This window comes from Mustela nigripes, chromosome 13 (assembly GCF_022355385.1).
Source record: "Mustela nigripes isolate SB6536 chromosome 13, MUSNIG.SB6536, whole genome shotgun sequence".
Lineage (NCBI taxonomy): Eukaryota > Metazoa > Chordata > Mammalia > Carnivora > Mustelidae > Mustela > Mustela nigripes.
Genome location: NC_081569.1, coordinates 101,361,090 through 101,387,280, shown reverse-complemented (window position 1 = coordinate 101,387,280; position 26,191 = coordinate 101,361,090). Strand labels below are relative to the sequence as shown.

The window sequence follows — 26,191 nt, the reverse complement described above, 5'->3', positions numbered from 1 at the left end:
AATGGTGTTGACTTCAGTGTTGTAAAAGAGAAAATAAATTGGTGCCTTATATTCCTCAAATAATTTTTTTGTTACTTCTCTCCTTAGTGGATTGATGCTAACTTCTGGCATTCTGGGGAATTTGTCATTTCTCCCTATGCTGCCCCTTCTCTGCATGACCCTTGCTTAGCGTACCTTTCATCTACTTTCTAATGTGTACTTTACCATGGGTACATCTATGATCACCAGTGATGGGGTATGCGCCCTCTCCCAGGAACTGGCTCTCCTTTGAATCTGCCACTACATCCTGATTCTTGGACCAGCTCATCTTTCTCTGTTGCTGTCCTATTTCCATTTAGCAACATCATAGTTCTCTTATATATTCTAAGTTTTACTTTGATGAGGTCTCTCTTCTTCTTTTTTTTTTTTTTTAAGATTTGTTTATTTATTTTAGAGAGGGGTTTGGAGAGAGGCAGAGGGAGAAGGAGAGAAGCAGACTCCCCTCTAAGCGCAGAGCCTGACACAACATGGCTTGATCTCAGGACCCTGAGCTCACGACCTGTGCCGAAATCAAGAGTTGGATACTTAACTGACTGAGCCACCCAGGCCCTCCGGTGAGGTCCTCCTTCTAATAAGGAATCTTCCCTGTATTTCCAATATCTTATTTGGAACTTTAAATAAATTGGAGGGTCTACTGTTCTTTGAGGTTCTTGGTCTTCTTGTCCCTGTGTCTGACATTTCCCATTCCCTGTTCCCTCCTGGATTTAGTTGGGAATAACCTTTTAATGAACATTATCTACCAAATGTTAAGGGCATCTACCTTTTTTCATCAGTTGTCCTCTTTATGCATTTATTGGAACACACAACTCTTGTGTCGTATTTCTAATTAATGTAGGTTTTAGCTTGTCTTATCCATGATGCCAAAACAGTTTTCATAAATCAGTTTTTAGGAAGCACTTGAGCATGTGTGTAAGGCAGCATGAGGAGAGGGTACCATAGGTGATGGACTTCATGACTGTCTTCCCACCAGGATTGCGGAGCCCTGCCTCAGTAATTTTCACTGCAAGATGGTATCTATCCTTTAAAGATAACACAAGGCAGGGCACCTTGGTGGTTCTGTTGGTCAAGGCTCTGACTCTTAATTTTGGCTCAAGTCATGATCTCAGGATTATGAGATCACCTGTGTGGAGCTTCGCACTGGGTGTGGAGCCTGCTTAAGATCCTCTCTCTCCCCCTGTGCCCTCCCAACCCCCACCGCATGCGGGCACTCTCTCATTCTCAACAAGAAAGAAAGAAAGATAATACAAAGCAATTAGAGACTTTGTTTATCCAAAATTGAGTCTTAGTTACTTCATGCTGAAATGTGCTAGTACTCACGAAAGGGTTTTTTTCCTCTTTTTAATCACAAATCCTTGTGATTTACCAAATCCGACCAATGATGAACTAAAAATTGTAACAATTTATAAGGTATGAATGGGGACGAGAATCAAATTATTTACTATCCCTCCCATATTGCGGATGAAATGTGGGTTTATGTCCCAAGTTTTTAAATATATTCAAGAAATGTTAATCTCATCATGGAGAGGTGCTATTTTTGGATGTGTATGGTGCATCTAAATATTGATTCACTAGTAATTTTTATTTTAAATCATTTTGCTAATGAATAATTTATAGGACTTAGTTCTTTTTACTGCTAGAAAGTGTACTATGAGTAAAGAAGAAAAAATAATGAAGTTGTTGAAGTACATGCCTAGAATTTAGGAACAGTCAAAGTTGATTAAAGCTGTTAAGCCATTGAGAATGGAGGAAAACAGCTTGTCCTAATGGTTTCTTTTTATTTTTTAAATTATTTTCTAAAGATCTATTTATTTATTTGGTAGAGAAAGAGAGAGTGGGAGTGGGGGTGGTGCAGAGGGAGAGCATCTGAAGCAGACTCCACACTGAGCACATAGCCCATCTTGGGGCTTGATCTCATGACCCTTGAGATCATGACCTGAGCAGAAACCAAGAGTCAGACACTTTACTGACTGAACCACCCAGGTGCCCCCTAAGGTTTTCTTTTAAAAATATATTATCTATTAACAATTTTTCTGGCCTGGGAGAAAAAAAGTTCACTATAGATAACTTCGGAATACCAAACAAAACCATCAGTTTGGTGCCTGTTTTAGTTTCATTGGGTTGGTGTAAAGTACCACAGACTGGGCTGTTTAAACAACAGGTATTTTATTGTCCTGCAGTTCTAGAGGCTAGAAGTCCAAAAGCAAGGTGTGGGTGGAACCATACTCCCTCTGACAATTGTAGTGCAGAGACCTTTTTTTGCTCTTCCCAACATCTGGTGGTAGGTATCAAACCTCAGTGTTCATTTGCCTACATTATTCCAATCTCTGTCTCTATTGGTGTTCAAATTTTCCTCTTTCAAAGACACCAGTCACATAGGACTGAGTCTATTGTACTCCACTATGTCCCTTCTTACTTTAGTTAATTACATCTGCCATTACTCAATTTCCAAATAAGTCACATTCTGAGGTACTGGGGTTTGGGGCTCCGACTTATCTTTTTGGGGAGGGAATACAATTCACCTTATACCTATACCAGGGATAAATACTATTCTTCATAAGACTGGCAACTTTACAGTTTCATGTAACAAATTTATTGAGTGCCAGGCCCTGCACCGAATGCTTGGACCACAGGATGAGTAAAGCCAGATATGGTTTCTGCTGTTACGGAATTTACAGACTCTTGGACAAAGACCGATATTCATCAAAATCACATGAGTGAGTGTGGGATTACAGATTGAGAAATGTTAAGGATAAAATGGGCAGAGCTCAATGAGAGCACTTAACAAAGGAATTTATCTGTGCTGGGAGATAGGAGCATGGATGCCTGAGCTGACATGTGAGTAAAAACAGACAGTACTGATGACTTACTGGGTGCTGAGTTCTTTACATATATCGTCTCGGTTGCCCTCACAGTAGCCCTAGAGGGTAGGTGATGTATTCCCATTTTACAGATAAGAAAACCGAGGCACAGAGAGGACCTGGCCAAGGTCATATCTTGACAACAGCAGTGCAGGGAGGATGATAGAAGATGAGAGTCATATTCTTTGGCATTCTGTTTAATCATAATACTGTGCTGATTTATTTAAATTCCCTCCTCCTCCTCTCCCTTTTTGTATTTTCTCAGCTGTTTTCTTTGTTCAGCTCTTGAAACTCTTCCATGGCTGGGTTTCACCCACTGGCTCATTTGCAATATACTCCTGTTAGAGTCCCATATTAGGTTGAGTCAGACTGCAGTACTAAAATTTGCCAGGAGAGGGCAACTATCTAATCTTTGACGAATGCTAGATTATGAATCCTGGATCATATTCCAGTTTATATAAATGAATATATTCCCTGTGGTTCTACATTCTCTTTTGAATCTATGGCAGTTAGATCTGGGGATAATTTGGATTCGGTTAATCAAAGATTGTCTGAACTGAGGTAAATGTGTTATATTCACGGCTGAGAAGACATTTACTCACTGGAATTTTGTCTGATTGTAAGCCTCATTAACAGTTTTTCAGTCCCTTTTAGAGAAGAGGAACTGTTTGTACTCCTTGTTTCATCCCTAGCAAACTTCCCAGCATGTTTGAATTAATTTCATAAAGACTAAAACCCTTTCTTAACTCTTTTTTTTCTACCACAATCCTCTCTGCGTAGGTGCTCAATAAATACTACTTGTTTTATACACTGAAGAAAAATTCAGAGGACTTGTCTTTATGAAAAAAAAGCCACAAGTTATTCCAAATGGGCCTCCTGAATACTTTTAGACCAGAGGTCATCTTTTAGACAAGTGTGTAGAGTCAGACAGTCTGCACTGCAGAAACTCACCTGTTTGAGATAGCTCCTAGAGTCAGTCAACATATTATTTCAAGGTATCACTGAAGTGACTGGTCTGCTCCCTGGCACATAAAAATTATGGGGAAGGATGTCTAGAAAATCTGTCAAGATTACAATCAGTTTTTAAGCTGTCATAGAAATGTTCAAATGTACACAGTGTAGTATAATGAGCTGCTGTGTGCCTTCTAGCCTCAACTGTTAGCATAAACATAGGTCTATCTTATTTCAACCTTTCTGCCTCACATTCCCTCACTGAATTGCTTTAAAACAAATCTCAAATGTGTCATTTCATTGATAAATACTTCACTATATCTAAAGTAAAAAGACCTAAAAATATTATGCTTGAAATTAACAGTTATTCCTTATTTCCAAATATCTATCCAGTGTTTACATTTCTCTGATTTTTCCACAGGTGTCTCTTTACAAATTGATTCCTTTTTTTTTTTTTAAAGATTTTATTTGTTTATTTGACAGAGAGAGATCACAGGTAGGCAGAGAGGCAGGCAGAGAGAGAGAGAGAGGGAAGCAGGCTCCCTGCTGAGCGGAGAGCCCAATGTGGGGCTCGATCCCAGGATCCTGGGATCAGGATCTGAGCCAAAGGCAGAGGCTTTAACCCACTGAGCCACCCAGGCACTCCTACAAATTGGTTTCTTTGGATAAAGATTCAAACAAGATTCACACATTGTATTTGATTAATGTCCTTAAGTTTCTTTTAATTTGTTATAATTTATTATTCCTTTTTAATCCCCTATAATTTGTTGAAGAAACAGGGTCATTTGTCCTATAGAATTTTCCACATTCTAGGTTTTGCTCATTATTTTCTCATAATTTAGTTTAACATGTTCCTTAAATATTAGTGGATTTAGAGGTGTGCCTCCCTGCTCCCACCCAAAAATAACTCTTAAATTTAGTAAAGAATAACTTATAAATGGTGGCATATGCTTCTGTCAGGAGGCAACTAAATATCCAGTTGTCTTTTTGTGACATTAAAATTGATCAGTGTCAGGTGTTATCAGCCTTATTCATCCATTATAAAGTGCCTCACCAGTCTTTCACCTACCACTTTTAATAGCCATTGGTGATTGTCTAGACCCAGTAATTATAATTTGCAAAATAATGATGTTTGGTCCTTTAATTCCTTTTGAATTTATTGACTGAATTTCTATAAAGAAGATATAGAAGAATGTCTTAGACTATCTTTGCAACTATTTAGTAAGTTTAAAAGTATTTAAAATAAAGCTTAAAATTATGACTATTAATTCCTTTAATTCTAAAGTAGAGCTCTGCCTTACTATGACTTAATCTAGAAGCAATAAAGAAAATAATTTACATAAAAACTATGAATTATCACATGTGAAATACCAACATGAATGAATTCAAATGACAAAATGGGAAGAAATATTTACAATTCCCCTTGAGACAACAGGGTAATCAAACTAATATAAAAAGAGAGGCTAGAAATTAATGTGAAAGGTCAAAAACAGAACTGAAAAATTGAGGAGACCTGTAAGCAGACAGTTCATGGGGCAGGAAATACAAATGATTTAAACACCTGGAAAGATGCTGGACCTCACTTTCAGTAAGAGAAATGCACACAGACATTTCTTCCTTGTTAGATTGACAAAAGTCCAAAAATTTGATACTGCATTATGTTATCAAAGTGCTAGGGCAAAAACTATTACTGTTGAAAGGGTGCTCTCCTTATGGAGGATAATTTGGCAACATCTATCATATATAGAGTTATATACGCTACTTGAAAATCCAGCCTCTAGGAATTTATCTTAGATAGATACTTGGACACATTAAATACGTATGCTCAAAGTTAGCCACTATAGCCTTGAATGTGGAAGTAACCTCAATGTCTAGGCTTTTAGAATGGCTAACTCAGAGGAGTTATATTTTGTAGGAAAAATGGGATATGGGGGACAATAAAATTTTGCTTATATTGGTATTCCATGTTAATCAGAATATGAACTGGGCTGATAGCACATGAGTATAGAAGCAATACTTCTCACTATTTCCAGTTTTTGTTTTTTGAGGTATGTGCATGTATTTTCAAATAGGTGAAAATATTTTGGCAAAGTTGTTTCAAATCTAGGAGTAAAATAAATACAACTTTTCCTAAGGGCTAGCTAACCAGAAAAATCTGATAACTGAAAAACGTTTACCCTGAAATTATAGAAAAATAGTGTGTGTGTATATATACATGTATATATACATATATACAAAAAAATCACAATAAAGATCAAGCTCATAAATATATATATAATATATATACATACACGTATATGTGTATATATATACTATATATATACATGTATATGTATACATGTGTATGTATATATATAGTATATATTATATATGTATACGTATATGTATATTATTATATATTTTATATATATATATTTGTGAGCTTGATCTTCATTGTGATTTTTTTTTTTTTTAAAAAGATTTTCCCACTGAATGGGAAACTGGATGCAGGACTTGATTCTGGGACTCCAGGATCATGACCTGAGCTGAGGGAAGATGCTTAAGGGACTGAGTCACCCAGGCACACTTCTTTGTGATCTTTATTGCATGTAGAAAGAGACTGAGTTTGAATGCAACCTTCTCTTTTAACTATGCATGTAATGACCGGCATGTTTCTAAAGTTTAATTGTCATCTTTCCCCTTTTGTAAAGGGTGGAATGGAAATACCTGCTCTGCCTGGGCTCAATGTTGTGACTACAGCATTCACGTTCTTTTTTTTTTTTTTTTTTAATATTTTATTTATTTATTTGACAGAGAGTGAGATCACAAGTAGGCAGAGAGGCAGGCAGAGAGAGAGGTGGGGGAAGCAGGCTTCCTGCTGAGCAGAGAGCCCGATGCAGGGCTCGATCCCAGGACCCTGAGACCATGACCCCAGCCGAAGGCAGAGGCTTAACCCACTGAGCCACCCAGGTGTCCCAGCAGCATTCATGTTCTAATCGACATCATGGCCCCTCATTTTTTAAGTGCCTGTGTTTTCATATGAAGACCTACTTAGTATGTGAGGATCATAATATGTAGGAATTCTGTTTTTCTTCCTGAATCCTAGCAAAGAGAAAGCAGGGTCTATAGTAGGGACCAAACAGTAAGTTCCTGAGGAGAGAAGCATATGGAGTTTTGTGTGGTCAGAAGGGAGGCAGATGCTTCTGGTGGAGAGACTTGAAACCGCAGATTACTGTGGAGGTGGTAACTTTTGAGCTGAAAGTAGAAGGAAATTCATTTTGAGGATTTAAAAAATTTTTTTGAATTTTTTGTTTTTTAAGTCCTCTCTACAACCCAGCTCAGGGCTTGAACTCTCAGCCTTGAGATCAAGAGATGTATGCTCCCCCAACTGAGCCAGCCAGGTACCCCAAGTGTTTTTGTTGTTGTTGTTGCTGCTGTTGTTTATTTATTTATTTTTAAAGATGTTTATTTATCTATTAGAGAGTAAGCAAGAGCGAGAGAGCACAGGGTGGTGGGGAGGAGCAGAGGGAGAGGGAGAAGCAAACTCCCCAATGAGCAGGGAGCCCACATGAGACCACGACCTGAGCTGAAGGCAGGAGCTAAACTGACTGAGCCACCCACACACCCCTTTTGTTGTTGAGACAGAAATTGTCCATGCTGGTTTAGAGAAGGCTGCCATCTAAGTGTTCTGGACTTAAAAAAATATACTAATATTCATAGTTGTTGGTACCATAGAGTTAAAATTAAATGAAACTGTTAAAGCAATTTATTGTCCACTTTTTAAAGGTCAGGATGGAAGGCATCAGTGGGCTCCTTTCTCTTTTAAAAATCCATTCTGGCCAGTCAGCCCTTCTAATGAACTTTACCTGAATGCGTGTTGCTAGTTGGCCTATTTGGTCTAGTCTTGACAATCTCGTTGTTGGTTTTATCTGTGATTCTTCTGGTTAACCTCCTTGCTTACTTGTGCTCCAAGTCCTGACTCTTGGACTTCCTGAGTATCTCTAGACTCTGTCTTATCTTCTCTTGCTGTGACTCTTTGTCCTCACACCAGAAGTCCAGTGACTTCTTAACTTCCCAACTTACTTCCTAGATGTTAGTGCCACTGTAATTTTACTAAAATTGAACAGGTCTCATCCTTCTGAAAATACTTGCCTGATTTTTTTCTTGTTTTTCCTCACCATGGCTGTGAAGTTTTGTTGTGTTCCATTCTCTCGACTGCATTCTTTCCCCCTTCTATTCCATCACTGCTCCTCTCAGGAGGGCCTTTAATTTAGGGCACAGTCTGTCTTGAAAAATCACTCTGCCTCATTCCACACTGGAGCTGGAGATCAAGGCAGACATTCTACCTGAGGCTCGTTTTTCCAAAATATTTGGCCCTTATTATCTGTTCTCTTCCTCTAAATTGTTTTCACTGTCTTTTTTTTTTTTTTTTTTTTTTTTTGGTTGCTAACCATGAGGAGACCCACTCACTACCCATTTATCAACAGCTATTGCTTCTCTAGAGTTCTGTGAACAAGAAACCAGATTTAGGTGAGGAAATTGGCTGTTGCTGAATTCTGCATTGAATTTTTTTGAGGTCCAGTTGGTCCAAATACTGTTTCAAGTGAAGAGCTTTGCCAGAACATATGGCTCTTCTCTATGAGGTATGATATGTTTTATGTACATCAATGAGTATTTATTTTTCTAAGTAGGAATCAGGACCCATTTCAACAGAGGCCATTGACAAATGTCCCAAACAAGGAAATTCTCTACTAAAAAAAGATTAAAATGCAATTATGCCTATTGTATGGTAAGCTGTTCATGAGCAGAGATGAAGGTGTTAGGTGCTGGAGTTCAGCTGAGAGTGAGGTCTTTGCCAAGGAGCTAACTGACTACCCCTTCAAAATGTAAGTGTTTTCCCCTAAATGCACAGGCAATCACAGAAGTGCCACTGATTGCCACCAGAGACAATTTGCCTTTCAGCAGCAGAGTGATTAGCTTACAGCCTCCAGCCGTTAGAGCCCTTGCTCTGCATAAGCAAGATAAGTCATGCTTATCCCACACTGTTTTTTCCTTTCATTTTAATACCCATTTCTTCCTATTCCTCCACTACTGCTATAAACTGAGCTTTTTGAGGGTGGGGCTGTTTAGAAGTAAAGTGCTTTCTAAGAGAGGTGTTTCAGCTTTATAGTTGTTTCAGCTTTATAGTTAGCCTGTTAGACTTTGTTCACTGATAGAATGAGGTCCAGTTAGTGTTTCTTAAACTATTTTAGTGTGTCAACAAGTTCATCCTGGTTTAATGGAAAGAACAACTAGTCTGGACTAGTCACAGCGTGCCCACTAACTAATTTAAGCCCTAACAAGTTCCTTTCAAGGCTTTCTGGATCTGGTCTACAGGAGGGGGCAGTTGGACTAGGAGTGGAATCGTCACACCCAGGTGTCTGTACTACAGGCACGTTTGTCAGAATTGTTTCATTGCTCAGTCTGAAGACTTTCTTCCGCTGACACATGAGGTTCTACCTCAGGCTTCTTTCATGACTAAAGGTGCTGTTTTCCTTTGAAACATTCAACCACACAGATAGTTTCTATGGTAACATGTCTCTCTTTTTTTCTTGTGATGCAGATTTTTGAAAATGCTCTTCATCTATATGCTCTTTAGGGCCTGTGGTCTTCCAATCTATAGCCCCAATGGGTGAGACAAAGTCTTTATTTAAGGACTTTTTCCTCAGGAACAATAAACAATTGCTAGTCATACTAGTGCTTGAGGTTTAGTCTGTTAATAAGGTTTCCTATCCATTAGAAGTGGAATTGTTGGATTGCCTATTAGCACAGTAATAGTAAGAAAACCAATGTTCTCTGTTAGGATTGTGACATTTTATTATTGCTTTAAAAAATTTAAAAAAGATTTTATTTATTTCAGAGATAGAGCGCACACCTGTAGGAGCAGAGGGAGGGACACTGGGGGAGGGAGAGCGAGAGAATCTCACACAGACTCCATGTTGAACATGGAGCCCAAAATGGGGCTGGATCTCACTGCTCTGAGACCATGAGCTGCACTGAAACCAAGTGTTGGATGCTTAACCAGCTGAGCCACCCAGGTGTCCTGTGACATTTTATTTTACTTTTACACTTTTTATTTTTTAAAAGATGTTATTTATTTATTGACACAGAGAGAGAGAGCACAAGTAAGCAGAGTGGCAAGCAGAGGGAAGGAGAGAAGCAGGCTCCCTGCTGAGCAGGAAGTCCAGTGCAGGGTTCCATCCCGGATCTTGGAATCGTGACCTGAACCTAAGGCGGCTACTTAACCAACTGAGCCACCCAGGTGCCTCCCTACTTTTCATTTTTTAATATAAAGTTTTCACACACAAAAATGGACAAAATTGTATATGGACAGCTAACATACTTAATACCTAGATTCAAAATTAATGTTTTGCCCTATTGACATAGTCTATTTTACTGAGAACAAGTCAGACATTTATTTAGAGGTGAAATGTCACCCTAGAAAGTGTTTTTCTTCTTAACGGCTTATACTATCTTTACTAAAATTAACTATTAATTTTTTCATATCCTCTAATATATCTACATCTAATAGTCTACATTCTTAATAGTAGAGTTAACACCTAATTCTATGCCCCCAATTGTCCCAAATGTCTTTGACTCATGATTTGTTTAAACTAGGACCCCCTCAATATCCATACATTTGCATTTGATTGTTAGTTTTTTAAAAGTTTATTTTTTATTTTTTTTTAAAAAGATTTTATTTATTTTGACAGACAGAAATCACAGGGAGGCAGAGAGGCAGAGAGAGAGGAAAGGAAGCAGGCTCCCTGCTGAGCAGAGAGCCCGATGCGGGGCTCGATCCCCGAACCCCGGGATCATGACCTGAGCCGAAGGCAGAGGCTTTAACCCACTGAGCCACCCAGGTGCCCCAAAAGTTTATTTTTTCTTTTCTTTTTTTTTTTTTTTATTGTTAGGTTTTAGGTAGGAAGATTTCTTCCTACCTCTACCCTGTGACACTGACTTATCAGAGATTGTAAGTTGTCGTATGAGCTCTTCCACCTTTGAGATTTGTGATTGTTTTCTTCCTGTTTTCATTTAACTTGTTTCTCTACGTCTCATATTCCTGGAACTGGAAGTTAGGTCTAAAGACTAGATTAAATTCAGGGAAAACATTTTTAACAAGAATGCTGCTTTCTTCATACCATATCACAGGAGGAGACATAATATATTTGGATCTTGAAGATTTAAAGTCTGTAGTTAGTTTGAAAAGTGACTCTTTACCGGTTTCCTAGGATAAATTTCTATAGAGATGTTCCTTTTTCTTTTTTTTAAGCCTTTTTATTAGTTTGAAGATTTAATGGGATTCTCCTTTCCCCTGAAACTGTTCTAGTTTCATTTCAAAAAGTAAAGGTCAAAGTAGCATTAAATTACTGAATTTTCTCTCATACAAACCAAATAAATAGCTGGTAAAACAGTCTTTTGCAAACAGTGTGCACCAGCTCTGGGCTCTGACAGCCTCTGGGTATCAGGCTGCACTTTCTTCTGCTCTCTTGAGCTGATGGATAGCTTCTCTCCTTCACCCCTTGTATTTATCACTAATACAACTTCTATTTTAAAACATCAGATTTCTTCCCTTCGTTTCCTTTGCTGTCACTGGCTTTAGGCTTGTTACCTTGTGGCTGACTGTGAACTATAGCAACTTCTGATTTCTTGCCTCTGGGCTTTCCCCCTTGAGTTCATTGTTCTTGTAGGCCAGGTTCAGATTTCTGGTGGCTGGCGATCAGGCTGTCCTGTGGAAATCAGAAGATGGGGTCAAAATCCAGCTCTTATACTAACTGGTATGATCTTCTTTAGCAGGCACATAATAGAGCGTCAGTTTGCTCATCTGTAAAATGGGGATGATAATTATTTTTGACAAATGCAGAGTAAAGCAGGGCCTGAAAGAAGACATGAGCAAAATGTAATTTTTAATTTGAAAAATGTTCTAAAAATAGAAGGTTATTTGATTTCTGTCCAATTCTAGACACTGAGGCAGACCTTACTTTTTGTTGTTTCCTGTTTTTCTGTATTTTATTTCCTATAGTATCTCTCTTCCTTTTTTTTTTTTTTTTTTTTTTAAGATTTCATTCATTTACTTGACAGAGAGACAGCAAGAGAGGGAACACAAGCAGGGGGAGTGGGGGAGAGAGAAGCAGGCGTCTTGCTGAGCAGGGAGCCTGATGCGGGGCTCCATCCCAGGACCTTGGGATCATGACTTGTCCCGAAGGCAGACACTTAATGACTGAGCCACTGAGGTGCCCCAGTATCTCTCTTCCTTATACCCTCTGGAAAACCCTCCTTTCTTTCCATCCATCTTAAGGCCTGGATCAAATCTTTATGCTCAATATAGTCACATGTTTTTCCTAGCCTGTAATTTTTCCTTTCAGTAAAAATTGTCTTTTTTTTTTTTTTTTTTTTTTTTACTACTGCTTCTGTAGTCTAGCTTTTAGGCTTTCTCTCCATTTGGAGAGGCTTGTTTTAAAAAATTCTAATATAATTAACAGTGTTCCATTAGTTTCAGGAGTACAATATAGTGATTCAACAATTGATATGTTAGTTTCAGTTTAATTGATGCTGGTATTTATTTGTCAGACACATTACAGATGGTTCCATAACATCCGTTTGTATGATATTTCATGGCATAAGTGAATGTAGGATGATAAGGGATGAGCCTATTAAAAGCTTCGGAAGTAAATGGATAGTTTATCAGATTGGTGTGTTCTTTCTTTAGAATTGCTGTGAACCAGACCTTGTTACCACCATCTGTTTTGTAAATTCCATTTACAGTTTAACAGCTGGATTGTGAAAGATATATAAAATTATCCAATTAAAAAACTAAATTTGGCAACTGTGCCTCTTTTTTTTAAATGACTCCTTGAATAAACTCTTCTTTCTTTCCTTGGATAGCCTTTTAAGGTTCTCATTTTTGTCTACCACAAATTTTCAGAGTAGTAAACTGAGACCAGATTGGGAATACTTAGGAGGCTTGGATAACTTTGAGAGTTAATAATGTGTGGAATTGGCAGCCTTCAGTTTTATCCATGAAAAAAAAAATCTGAAGTTTAAAACAGGTGCTTTTCCCTACCTCAGTACAGAAAGCTTCTAGCTATTGCCTTTGCCCATCTCAAAAGGTAACTGGTCAGTGGGGAAATAATTGTGTTGTAATTTGGCATTGATTTCTAACACCCCTAGAGTTGTGCAAGTGAGAAACCTGGGATTCCTGTTAAATTCCTTCTCTAAAACTGTTCTCTTACCTGTGAGGAGCCTGTAGCTCAGTCTGTACAAAGTTCAAATGAGAATATGGGTCTTTGGACTTTTAGAATTCATTTCTTCTCATTTGCCATTCTACTTTTTGAACCACCATGTGTGTGGTTTTCAAAGAGCCAGTTAAGTAATGGTTCTGGGTAGAGAAATTATATGCACTTCCATTTTCTCATCTCAGTATCTTATAAATAAAGCACAATAAACCATACTGTTGTAATGAGGGAAAACTTTTGTTTAATAAAGATAATTTCATATGTGAAAATATGTCCCTCAACAGCAAACACTGTGTTCATGACAAGCCCAGCTAAGAGGATGGGAATAGTTCTCTAGTATTTTATTTGCTGAATAAAACATACATATTAGTAATATTTTGAGGTCAGCCAATACATTTATTTCAGTATCCTTGGCTACATTTTTTAAAACAGTTTTATTGAGATATAATTGACATGCAACATTGTGTGAGTTTAAGGTGTACAACAAGTTGATTTGATACACTTACATAAAATATACTTGATATTGCAATGTAATTACCACTGTAGGTTAGCTGATACCTCCATCACCTAATTACTGTTTCTTTTTTATGATGAAAGCATTTAAATCTACTTTCTTAGCAACTTTCAATATGTAATACAGTATTGTTAACGATATTCAAAAAGGTGTGCATTAAAAAAAAAACCAGCAATGTATTCATCTTTAACTAGAAGTGTGTATTTTTTGGCCAACATCTCCCTATTCCTCCCACCCTGCCAGCCTCTTGTAATCACCATTCTACTCTGTAAGAGTTCAGCTTTTTTTAGATTCCACATGTTAGTGAGATCATACAATATTTGTTTTTCTCTGACTTATTTCACTTAGCATAATTCCATCAAGATCCATCTGTGTTGTCTTCCCTATATTTTATTTTATAATTTTATTTTTTTTTAAGATTTTATTTTTAAGTAATCTCTACACCCAGTGTGGGGCTTGAACTTAACAATTCTGAGATCAGTAGTCACATGCTTTGCTGACTGAGCCAGCCAGGCGCCCCTTAGCTGTATTTTAATTGCTTACAAGCAACATGGGAATTTATCTTTGCCAGGGATGACAGGAATGAAAATTTCCAAAATAACCAGTTTTTACTTTTCTCTGCAATGCATTAGATCTGTCCTGCTGACAAACTTGCAGTTTGTGAAATAAGTTCATGGAGCTTATCATAGCTGTGCCACAGCTCTGTCTACTCCAGCAGATGGTGTGAATGGTTGTCTAAAGTCATCTTAGTTTCCACTGTTCTATCAGTCTGTGGAATGTTTGAATTCGTGCTTATTTTGGCCAAGTTTTACAAATGTTAGCTTTGTCTTGTTAACTGCAAGAAGTTGTGAGTGTTGGAAGGGCTAATAAGTGGTGTACCATCATGATGGACATGAAAGCAGAGATAGTGACTTACACTTTCTTGTAGGACAAATTTTTCAAACAGGGGGTAGAATACAAAATGTTTTATCACCACAATGAGGGCAGACAGAAGCCTTTGTTTTAATTGCAGAGTGTGATCTAGGGAGGTTTCTGAAGGAGTTTGCAACATTGCATGAAGCAGGCTCTGTCTTTCCTGTGTAATTGACCTCTAGCCAATTATCTTCTATGCAAGGGTAACCTCAGTATCTTGGGTTTGTTTTTGTTGTTTTTTTCAGGAAAAACACCAAAACACTAGCACATGCATGAAAAACTCAATAAATTTTTTTTTAATTAATGAAAGGTCTGAAATATACAAGGAAAAGTACAAAGAATTTATTTAACCAACATGCATCTAGTTTGAACAACTCTTAATATTTTGCTGTAATTGCTTCTGAAAATACAAATGGAGTTTCATAGATAGATACCTCTTTCTAATGCTGTTACCCTTCCTCTACAGAGTTACCCACTCTCCTCAATTTGACCTCTACTCTCATGTCTATTATACTTTTATTTCATATGTATGTCCATAAAGAACATGTAATTTTGCTTCTAGTTCATTTAAAGGGATCATACTGTATATATCTGCTATTGCTTTTATTTTCTTATTTTTTAAAGATTTTATTTATTTATTTGACAGAGAAATTACAAGTAGACCGAGAGGCAGGCAGAGAGAGAGAGAGAGGGAAGCAGGCTCCCTGCTGAGCAGAGAGCCCAATGCGGGACTCAATCCCAGGACCCTGAGATCATGACCTGAGCCGAAGGCAGCGGCTTAACGCACTGAGCCACCCAGGTGCCCCTCTGCTATTGCTTTTAATACTTGCTTTTTTCATTGAACATTGTTTCAGGAAATAATTCAGGTTTGATACACTTACTTTCACTGTTGGGTCATATTTTGTTATATGATTCTACCCAAATTGTGTAATTGTTCTTCTGATGCACATTTAAATTCCTAATTTTGCTCTTACCAATTATGTTGAAATGATAATTCCTCTATGCTCTTGGCCATGCGAGTTTCTCTGGAGTCCTTTCTTTGAAATCTATCTAAAGAAGTAAACTGGCAGGGTAAAGACTGACATATTAATTAGATAAAGTGGAAGTTCTGTGTTTAAATATGATTCTGTGCATGGCATATAGGGCACTGTGTGGAAGCTTTAAAGCCTTAAGCTACAATGCCTGCCTCCAAGGTTGGGAGAAATTACACGCATGACAGTGGTACCAGGAGGTGTGATGAAGTAAGGGGTGTATGCTGGTAGAGGCAGCTCTGATGCTGGAGGGTTTGGGCCAGTGATTCAGACCTTTCTCCCCCAAGTCAGGGTAGGCTTGTCTTTGTTAGCCCCATGAGTTGATTTAATTCCAGCCAGGAGCAAAGAGGTTTTTTTTATGCCTTTTTAGCTTTCACTCTCTGTGTTCTGCTCTCTTAGTTCTAAAATTGGTAGGCAGACCCATTCCCTTCGCTATCCTTTAGGATGGATGCACATTCAGTGTTCCAGGCTTTCTTCCATTGTCTGCTAACACTGTTCTCTAGGAAAGTGCATGGGATGTGAAATTCTGGCTTCTTCAGAGCTCTTTAACTTTTTTAAAAAAATATTTTATTTATTTATTTGACAAATAGAGACCACAAATAGGCAGGGAGGTAGGCCGAGAGAGGAGGAAGCAGGCTCCCTGCTGAACAGAGAGCCCAATGTGGGTCCTGGGATCATGACCTGAGCTGAAAGCAGAGGCTTTAACCCACTGAGTCACCCAGACACCCCCAGAGATCTCTAATTTTTAGTGCTGATCACCAAACATCCTAGATTATGTTAATTCCTATTACCATTCATTCAAAAGAAATTCCATGAGCCAGCTTTTTTTTGGGGGGTGGGGGGGAGAATCTCCCGGGGAAGAGATTCTGCCTCCTTTATTTACCCTTGCAGAAGTAGGCCCATGTTTTTTATATGACTGTGTTTGAGTAGGAGCATGTTGAAGTTGTGAAGATGTTGGTAGCAACGCAAAACATGGACTAGAACTTTAATACAGGGGTTCTCAGAATATGGTTCCCAGAGCAGGGGCGTTATCTTCTGGGAACTTGTTAGAAATGCCAATTCTCAGTCGCACCCAAACCTATGAAATCAGAAACTTTGTGACTGGGCTCCAGTGATTTGTGTTTTAACAAGCCCACTAGGGGAGTGTGAACAGCACCGTGCTTCAGAGGGTGCTTAAATAGGAACTTGGGCTCCTGTTATGGACCTGACTTACTGTACTTTAAGGAAAGGACTTAAGACATAAGGGATGGCTGGCCAGCAGGGCTATTTGTTGACATTGCTTCATCATTAATGACATGAGCAAGGTGTACTTTTACGTTTTTCTTTGTGGGGCATTGTAATAGACAAACCTTTAACTTTTGGAGGCCCCTTCAGTTTCCTTTGTTGGTTATGACCAACAGTAGGAAACAGAATGCCATAAATCCTTGTTTCCAGGGTTACCTCTTGCTGCTGATAACAGGCAGGAAATTAAAGCAATCTGTGATAGTGTTTTGTTCTTATTAGCCACAGATGGTAGCTTTCAGATACGTTGGAGCAAAACATAAATAAATATAGCAAGGAAACTTCATTATTGAAGAAAAATGATTTGGCTAGGTCAAGTTTATAGTCTGGGTCCACTTTTATGAAATGGTATATAGGCAACATTATATTGCTCCATTACCACAAAGCATCAAGACATATGAGGGTCACTAGTTTTTTTTTTTTTCCTCCTTTTGATTTAATTTTCAGTATGTAAAACATTTACATGATTTCAAAGTCAACCGAGTGACAAATTATGTTCCTTTATTTATTTATTTATTTATTAAGATTTAATGTATTTATTTGACAGAGAGAAGTCACAAGTAGATGGAGAGGCAGGCAGAGAGAGAGGGAAGCAGGCTCCCTGCTGAGCAGAGAGCCCGATGCGGGACTCAATCCCAGGACCCCAAGATCATGACCTGAGCCGAAGGCAGCGGCTTAACCCACTGAGCCACCCAGGCGCCCCACAAATTATGTTTCAAGATGTCTTCCTTCTATCCATATCTCTTCTCTCCTGTTTTCTTTGTCTTTTGAGGTCATCATTTTTATTAGCTTTTTGATTTATTCTTCCAGTGTTTCTTTTAAAGATAAGCATGTAAATGTATATATGTTCATATCTCCCCGTTTCCACTTTCTTTACACAAAAGGTTGTAGGTTATTTTACAGTCTTTTTTTTTTTAACTCCCACTAATAAACCTTTATTTCACTCATTATAACTGAGCAATGAATCTTCCACACTGAAATATCTTCCTTGCCCAATTAATCCAAAGGAAGAAAACTGAAATGATTAGTAAAGAAAAATCTAGGGACTAACACACCCTTTTAATATGTTTTTAAATATTTTTAAGGTTTAAAAAGTGTTTAAAGTTTGTAGTTCCTAGTAGGAAAACATTATCTGAATGAATACCCTAATGGCAAACCATTGTAGAACGTTTCAGTGGTATGGGGGAGCAGAGGGCTGGGGATTCTCTTCACAGCACCCCAGCTTTCTTCATGAGAAGGTCGGAGGTACACTGGTTTGTATTATTGCGACATCCATTAGGTGATCCAATTTGCTTTTCCTTTAGCTAGGGCTTTATTTGTCAGACGGGCATTATGCTTGACCTCCAAATTTGGCTGACAATTTACTGATGAGATTCAAAACCTTTGGGTTGCTCTGATATTTTGACATATTCTCTGGGTTCTGGGCCACATCCTGGAAGGCCACCATAACTTCTGGATCCTGCATAGCTACAAGAACTTCCGGATCACGAAGAATTTCATTGAGCCCAGGCATTCCTGCCATCCCAGGCATCCCCCCTGCCATTCCAGACATTCCTCCAGGAAAATTACCAGGCATTCCCTCTGGAAAGCCACCTGGGAAAGAGCCATCCTGAGCTCCTGATTGTTGTCTGGCTTCTTCTTCCCTCTGGGCTCTCTCATGTTCTTCCTGAGCCTTCTTAACCCTTTCTATTCTTTCTTTGATCTCTTGCTCTTCACGTTTTCGCTCATATTTTCTCCGATGTTCAGCAATTTTCTGGGCCCTCGGTTGAACTTCTTTCAGCATTGCACTAGCATCTCCATCATAATCCAGTTTACAAGCAAGGGCAAGATCACGTGCTGCTTCTTCCCAATGGCCCAGAGGTCTATGTGCTTTCCTGCGCCACTTATAAGGCTGAGCTGAATCAGGATTTATTTCAGTAGCTCTGTCACAGTCTTGAATGGCAGCATTTGGCTTCTGTAATTTGATGAAGACACTGGCTCTCTTGGCATACAGAATGGCCAAGCGAGGATTTAGTTTGATGGCATCTGTGAACAAGTCAATGGCTTTCTGTAGTTCACCATTATTTAGGGCATCAGTGGCAGCCACTTTTTTTTTTTTTTAAAGATTTTATTTATTTATTTGACAGAGAGAGAGATCACAAGTAGGCAGAGAGGCAGGCAGAGAGAGAGGAAAGGAAGCAGACTCCCCGCTGAGCAGAGAGCCCGACACGGGGCTCGATCCCAGAACCCTGGGATCATGACCTGGGCCGAAGGCAGAGGCTCTAACCCACTGAGCCACACAGGTGCCCCTGGCAGCCACTTTTTTATCATTTGCCTGATCCGTCATTTCCTTGGTTATCTCTGCATTTTCATCTCCCATTTCTTGAGGGGCATCGGTATCTGGTTCAATCACACCTTCATGGTCAATTTCTAGATCACTCTCCTCACTTGATAGTTCATCTGTCTTTATATTTTCCTCTGCCTTCTTACTATCTGGTTTTTCTTCCTTGATACCATCTTCTGATTTAGTTTTATGAGTGGCAGGTGGTATTTTACCCCCCATGCTGTCCACCCACTCCCGCAGGAAATGCATTTCCTCGGTGTGCAGAACGCTTGGATCCTGCTTACATATTTTCATGAAAGCCCAAAGTTCGCTCACTTTGTGGGGATCCATGGTCCAGAGACAGTGGCTGGTGGCAGGCGCAGCTGAGGTTGCGACCCGATTCCAGGCGCGGGTACTAGCTCAGCGTGATTGTGTGGAAGGGGTTATTCTACAGTCTTTTAAGATTATCTTAAAAAGCTCACTCCATTAAGGGCTACCTTAAATTCAGTAAAATTCACCGACTAGGTGTGTACAATATGAATTTTGACGAATGCATGCGGTTGCACAACCACCTGAAGGTATAGACTCTTTCCAGAGCCCAAAAAAGTTTCATTCCACCCTTTAGCAGTCATTCCCATCTCTCACCCCTCTGGTCCCTGGTAAGCCATCTGTCTGCTCTCTCTCTTTATACTTCTTTTTTCTAGAATTTCATACATAGTTTTTTGTATGTATGTGTATGACTTCTTCCACATTGTATAATTCTTTGGAGATTCAGCCATATTAGTACAGGTGTTAGTAGCTGTTCCACTTTATTGCTGGGTATTGCTCTATTGTTTTTATATTCCACTTGGTGGACATTGTTCTGTTGCTTTTTTTTTTTTTTTTTTTACTTTTTTATTTTGAAATACTATTTTGAAATAATATTAGATGTCTAGAATGCTTACAAAGATAGTACAGAATGCATCCATATGCCCTTGCCCCAGCTTCCTCCCATGTTAACATCTCATGTGGCTCAGGGTACAGTTATCATCCCTTAAGAAATTAAAATTGGTGCAATACTATTAACTAAGCTACAGGCTTTCTGTGGATCTTAGTTTTTCCATTGCATTTAGTTTTCGTGTTTCTTTAGTCTCCTCTAATCTATGACACTTTTTCAATCTTTCCATGTCTTTTTAAAAGTACCTGTTGGGGTGCCTGGGTGGCTCAGTGGGTTAAAGCCTCTGTTTTCAGCTTAGGTCATGATCCCAGGGTCCTGGGATGGAGCCCCACATCAGGTTATCTGCTCAGTGGGGAGCCTGCTTCCCTCTCTCTCTCTACCTACCTCTCTGCCTGCTTGTGATCTCTGTCTGTCAAATAAATAAATAAAATCTTAAAAAAAAAAAAGAGTACCTGTTGAAGTATTTTGCAGAATGTCCCTCAATTTGTCCAGTGATTGGACCACCGTTACACACTTTGGGGAAGGACACCATAGAGGTGATGTGCATTTCTCATTGGGTTATACCAGGAGCTACATGGTATCAATATGTCTTATTACTAGTAAAGATAACCTGGATCACTTGGATAAAGTGGTGTTTGCCATGTTTCCTCACTGCAGTTAATAGCTTTCCTTTTCTGTGGTCTGTCTCTTAGAAGAAAAGTATTACTTTTTAAATTCTCATGTGTGTTCGTGTGCACGGGACACATAGTTTGGTGACTCTCTCAACCTTATAATAATAGTAGTAACAACAGCTACCTCTCACTCCACACTTCTAAACACATATGGATTATCTCAGTTAATCCTTGGGATACCCCTGAAAAATGTAGGCACTATTTTCATGTCCATTTTACAGCTTAGAAGATTGAGGCACAGAGTACTTTGCTGAGGGTTCAACAGCTGGTTAGTGATGGTCCCAGATGTTACCTTAGCCTTACTCGAGGACCAGATTTTATCAATGGCCATATGGTTGTTGTCAGAGCTTAGAAATGGGGATGCCATGCCCTCATTCTCTGCAAGAGAAATGAATGCTGCTTTTTGATAATTCCCTTTTGTTCTTTAAGAAAAGAACTTTGTTTTCCTTTCAGGACCTTTTCTTAGGTGACTAAAGATTTTAATAAGCTATGCATAACAGTAATCTTACTTTAAAATCTTAGAGAAATCCAGGATACTTCGGGGAGCACTCGGGGGCTTCTTTCAGAATTATGACTAAAGTTTAGGGCAGAGTATGCAGTATAGAAAGCTGATTGTGGAGAGGTATTGACTTTAAGAATGAATTTTTCGGGACGCCTGGGTGACTCAGTTGGTTAAGCCACTGCCTTCGGCTCAGGGCATGATCCCAGTCTCCTGGGATTGAGTCCTGCATCGGGCTCCTTGCTCAGTGGGGAGCCTGCTTCTCTCTCTGCCTCTGCCTGCCACTCTGCCTGCTTGAGTTCTCTCTCTCTCTCTGACAAATAAATAAATAAATAAAATCTTAAAAAAAAAAAAAAGAATGAACTTTTCTTCCCTGGATTTTATTAGCCTCTCCTACCAGGAGTACGGTGTTTGTCTGTGGCTATCTAAGCCCTGCATGTTCACTTTCGTTGACCGCACTAATGACTTTTCCACTACACAATCACATGTATCTCGGATAGCCTGACTCAGGGGATGATAACGGTAGTTAAACGATGACTCAGTATCTGTGAGCCTCTATTCTAGTAGCAGCGGAGTTGCTGAAGGTCAGGCTGTGTGGGTGGACATTTGCACTTCTTCCCTGTGACTCACTCCGCAGCCTGCCTTTCTGAGGGGAAGTAACGGTAGGTCACTGCACACTGCTGTGCGTTGCCTCCCTGCTCCGTCTCGTTGTACTGTGTAGATGGGTATCCCCAAATCCTTGAAATCACACAGCTTGGAGTCTTGAATGTGTGTAGGCTGCCAAGATGTCCAGATGCCAGTGCGCTTTTTAAAAATAAAGCTTTTTTGTTTCTAAATGTCTGTCATATGCCTGGCCATATGTACCAGAGTCCGGAGGTCAAAAGCCAGTCTGAACAGGCATATACATAAAAATTGTAGCATTTATTTCCTTAGGGAAGAAGGCAACTGCTTAAGTTTGATGCTTGCATACAGTAACTATAAAATTCTGTAAGAGTAGATGATTATTTAGGGGATAGATAACATATCAAGTTTTGGGGTATCTAGATCTGGCTTAGAGTCAGATGGCTCAGGACCTCTGGCCTCAGAAGTCAGATATGGTTTTCTACACATCTATTATAGAGAAAGTGTTAGGTACAAGAAAATGTAAGGAAGAAAGTGAAAGCAACTCATTTCCATCACCAGAAATAGCCACTCTTTTGTTTTGCATAATTTCTCCCTTTCTCCTTCTGTCATGCAGCAAACACATTAGTTTGTAATCCTGCATTTGTTATGTAATACTATATCTTAAGGATTTTTCTCATCATTAAAAAAAAAAAGACTTTGCTAATTTGGTCGGAGAAAAAGAACTAATTTTAATTTGTATGCCCTTAATATTTCAGTTAGGATTAATGTTGTGTCCTTATTGACTGTCTCTGTTTATCCATGGAGATTGTTACTTTTTCTACTTCATATCTTTTTATAAAATCAGAAATGTTACTAACGCAGAACTCTTGATTTCAGATGTCCTAAATGATGCTATATTTGATGAAGATCATGATGAGATGGTGATTGTGAAGGACATAGATATGTTTTCTATGTGCGAGCATCATCTAGTTCCATTTGTTGGAAAGGTAAGGTTGTCTCTGTTTCCTAGTAATTTTAAAAAGCACATTTTAAAATTTTAATTTTTAAAAATTTTAAAAAATTAAAAAATTTTAATTTTTAAAAAAAGTTTTAAAATTAAGATTATTATATTTAAAATCATTACCTGCTAATTCCTAATATCCCAGATATGTAGAGTTACACAAAAATATTTACCCTTTATCAACTTGTCTAATCTAATAGTTTGAAGCTAACTAAACAAGGGGCACCTGTATGGCTCATTTGGTTAAGCACCTGCCTTTGGCTCAGGTCATGACCCCCGGCATCCTGGGATCAAGCCCCATATCTGGGAGCCTGTTTCTTCCTCTCCCTCTGCCTGCTTGTGCTCAGTCAAATAAATAAATAAAATCTTGGAGGGGAAAAAAAAAACTAATAAAACAAAAACAAAGTAGCAGAAAGTCCGCAGGGCAAACATTTCATAGTAAATACCGAGTTAATAGGTTAAAATAATGAGATTCAAGTTTCATTTTTTTTTCTAGGTAGTTGCTACAGGCTCTGAAAACCTTTGCTCTTTATTTTGACGAAACAGCGTTTGATCCAAGGTTTACTTTTGTGTAATAGGGCATGAGCAGCAATGATTGCAGAATTTCTTGTGGTAGAGGTCGTAGTATTAGTGGATTTGATTTGTTTTCAACCTTGTCTGTATTAGGAAAAATGAATCTAATGTAAACTAGATAATGTTATCTAGCTTGTTTTACTTAAACATCTCTTTGAAAACATGTGGATTTAAGACCAAGAGTAGTGCTGTCCTTAGCCCCCATTATAATTTTATTTTATTTTGACTTTTTATTAATAGTGTTTAAACAGAAGACTTACAGGAAAAAGTGTTATGAGTATATATATACCCATCACCTAAATTTAATATGTTAACATTTGTGTCACTTTTTTTGTTAAAAGTATTTTATTTTCTCACTTTAATAAAGGGAAACAGAAAAATCCACAAATTAATAAAGGTATTCCTTACTGCTTTGTAGGTGGAGAACTAGAATATTATTACTATCCTGCAAGGTCATTTTGTGCCTTTTTTTTTTTTTTAAGATTTTATTTATTTATTTGACAGAGAGAAATCACAAGTAGATGGAGAGGCAGGCAGAGAGAGAGAGAGGGAAGCAGGCTCCCTGCTGAGCAGAGAGCCCGATGCGGAACTCGATCCCAGGACCCTGAGATCATGACCTGAGCCGAAGGCAGCGGCTTAACCCACTGAGCCACCCAGGCGCCCACATTTTGTGCCCTTTTTAATCCCTAACCCATCCCTTGTCCCCATGGGTAACCAGTATATCAATTTCAAACACTATAGTGTTTTTGCTTGTTTTTCAACTCATAAGTGGTAAGAATCTATAGCATGACATCTTTTGTGTCTGGCTTTTTTTGGTTGTTGTTGTTCCACATTGTAAAAGTCACTGATATTATTACCTGTCATTGTAGGTTATTTTCATTGCTATATATTATTTCATTGTACAAACATATCACAATTTATTCTGTTCTTGATAGGTATTTACATTGTCCCCCCCCCGTCTCTCCCTCTCTTATTACAAACAATACTGATATCAGCATTCTTTGAGTGCATATGTGCATGCATTTCTGTTAGGAATATACCTAGGAGTAGACTGACAGGGTCATGGATATATGCATATCCAATTTAATAATTACTGACTTGAGTTTTCCAAAGTAGTTGTACCACTTTAGACTTCATACTCTAAGGTGAGTCTCAGTCATTTGACATCCTTGCCAACACTTGGCACTTTCAGTCTTTTTAAGTTTAATATTTTCATACGGATATAGTGGTATCTCTCTTTTTTAAACCTCTTATAACAGAAAAGTTCAAACATATGTAAGAATGGAAAGACTAGTATGATAAAGTTCCATGTTTCCTAAAACCAACTTCAATAGTTATCGATAAAGTGCCAATCTTGTTATACATAAGTTCCCACTGGACTATTTTGGAGAAAATCCTAGATATGATATTATTTTTTCCCATATCTTCTTCTAGTATGTGTCTGTAAAAGATAAGGATTTTTAAGGAAATGTAACTCTGATCTATCAGCCTGAAAAGTTAGCAGTAAAATTTTCAACATATAAGAGAATATAAAGTATGTTGTAGACAGCATGACTCCTCATCACTAATTATTAATACACATTTCTTTTTTTTTAAAGATTTTTTTATTTATTTGACAGAGATCACAAGTAGGCAGAGAGGCAGGCAGAGAGAGAGGAAGGGAAGCAGGCTCCGTGCTGAGCAGAGAGCCCGATGTGGGGCTCAGTCCCAGGACCCTGGGATCATAACCTGAGCCTAAGGCAGAGGCTTTAACCCACTGAGCCACCCAGGTGCCCCCACATTTTTTTAAAATTATTAATACACATTTCTAAAATATTTTCTTATCCACAGTAGCACTACCATAAATAAAAGTAATTCCTGGGGCACCTGGGTAGCTCAGTGGATTAAACCTCTGTCTTCGGCTCGGGTCATGATCTCAGGGTCCTGGGATCGAGTCCCGCATAGGGCTCTCTGCTCAGCAGGGAGCCTGCTTCCTCCTCTCTCTCTCTCTCTCTGCCTGCCTCTCTGCCTACTTGTGATCTCTGTCTGTCAAATAATTATAAATAAAATCTTAAAAAAAAAAAAGTAATTCCTAAATAGCATCTAGTAACTAACCCTTATATTTACCTTTCTACAGTTGTCTCAACTGTCTTACTGTTGGTTTGTTTAAACCAGAATCCAAGGGCACCTGGCTGGCTCAGCTCGTTAGAGCATGTGACTCTTGATCTCAGGGTTGTAAGTTTGAGCCCCATGTTGAGTGTAGAAATTACTTAAAAATAAAATGTTTTTTTTTTTTTTTTTTTTTTTAATAAAATGTTTTAAAAAATAAATAAATAAACCAGAATCCATATAAGAGTCACACATTTGTATTGCTTTGGGTTGTTACGCTTCTTAAGTCTCTTATTCTAAAATAGTTCCCCCCTCCCATATCCACATTCTCTTACTGAAGAGACGGTGCTGGTTGTCCTGTAGAGTGTCCCGCCTTCTAGATTTGTTCCATTCAGCCTCTGGATTTCCTATAAACTAGACTAGATCCAAAACTTCCTAAGATTAAGGCTAAACATTTTTGATAAGAGTAGTTCATGGGGTTGCTGAAGGCTCTGTATTTCATCTCATCAAGAGGTATGCACTGATTGGCAATCCCACAATTAATCATGCCAGCCACGTGACATCAGGGCTTCGTTTTTTCAAGGAGGGCACCTTTGAGCTTATCTTATTACCTTTTATTGTAAATGGGGAATTTAGGCCCAGAAAACCTATGACTTG

The 26,191-nt window shown here is 38.5% G+C and overlaps 2 protein-coding genes across 2 annotated transcripts in view; one reads left to right on the top strand and one right to left on the bottom strand.

The window, feature by feature from the left end:
- The window catches only part of GCH1 (GTP cyclohydrolase 1), a 45,998-nt gene that overhangs the window by 3,706 nt on the left and 16,101 nt on the right, over positions 1 to 26,191 (top strand). Inside the window, exon 2 of the mRNA XM_059373244.1 lies at positions 22,750 to 22,859. Within this exon, the coding sequence (XP_059229227.1) occupies positions 22,750 to 22,859 (110 nt within the window). The remainder of the gene's footprint in view (positions 1 to 22,749; positions 22,860 to 26,191) is intronic.
- Positions 18,171 to 19,493, bottom strand: LOC131998833 (hsc70-interacting protein-like). The gene is made up of 3 exons (XM_059371283.1): positions 19,140 to 19,493; position 19,068; positions 18,171 to 18,925 (listed from the first exon to the last, which is right to left on the bottom strand). Exons 1-3 carry the CDS (start codon positions 19,491 to 19,493, stop codon positions 18,171 to 18,173), a joined length of 1,110 nt encoding a protein of 369 aa, XP_059227266.1.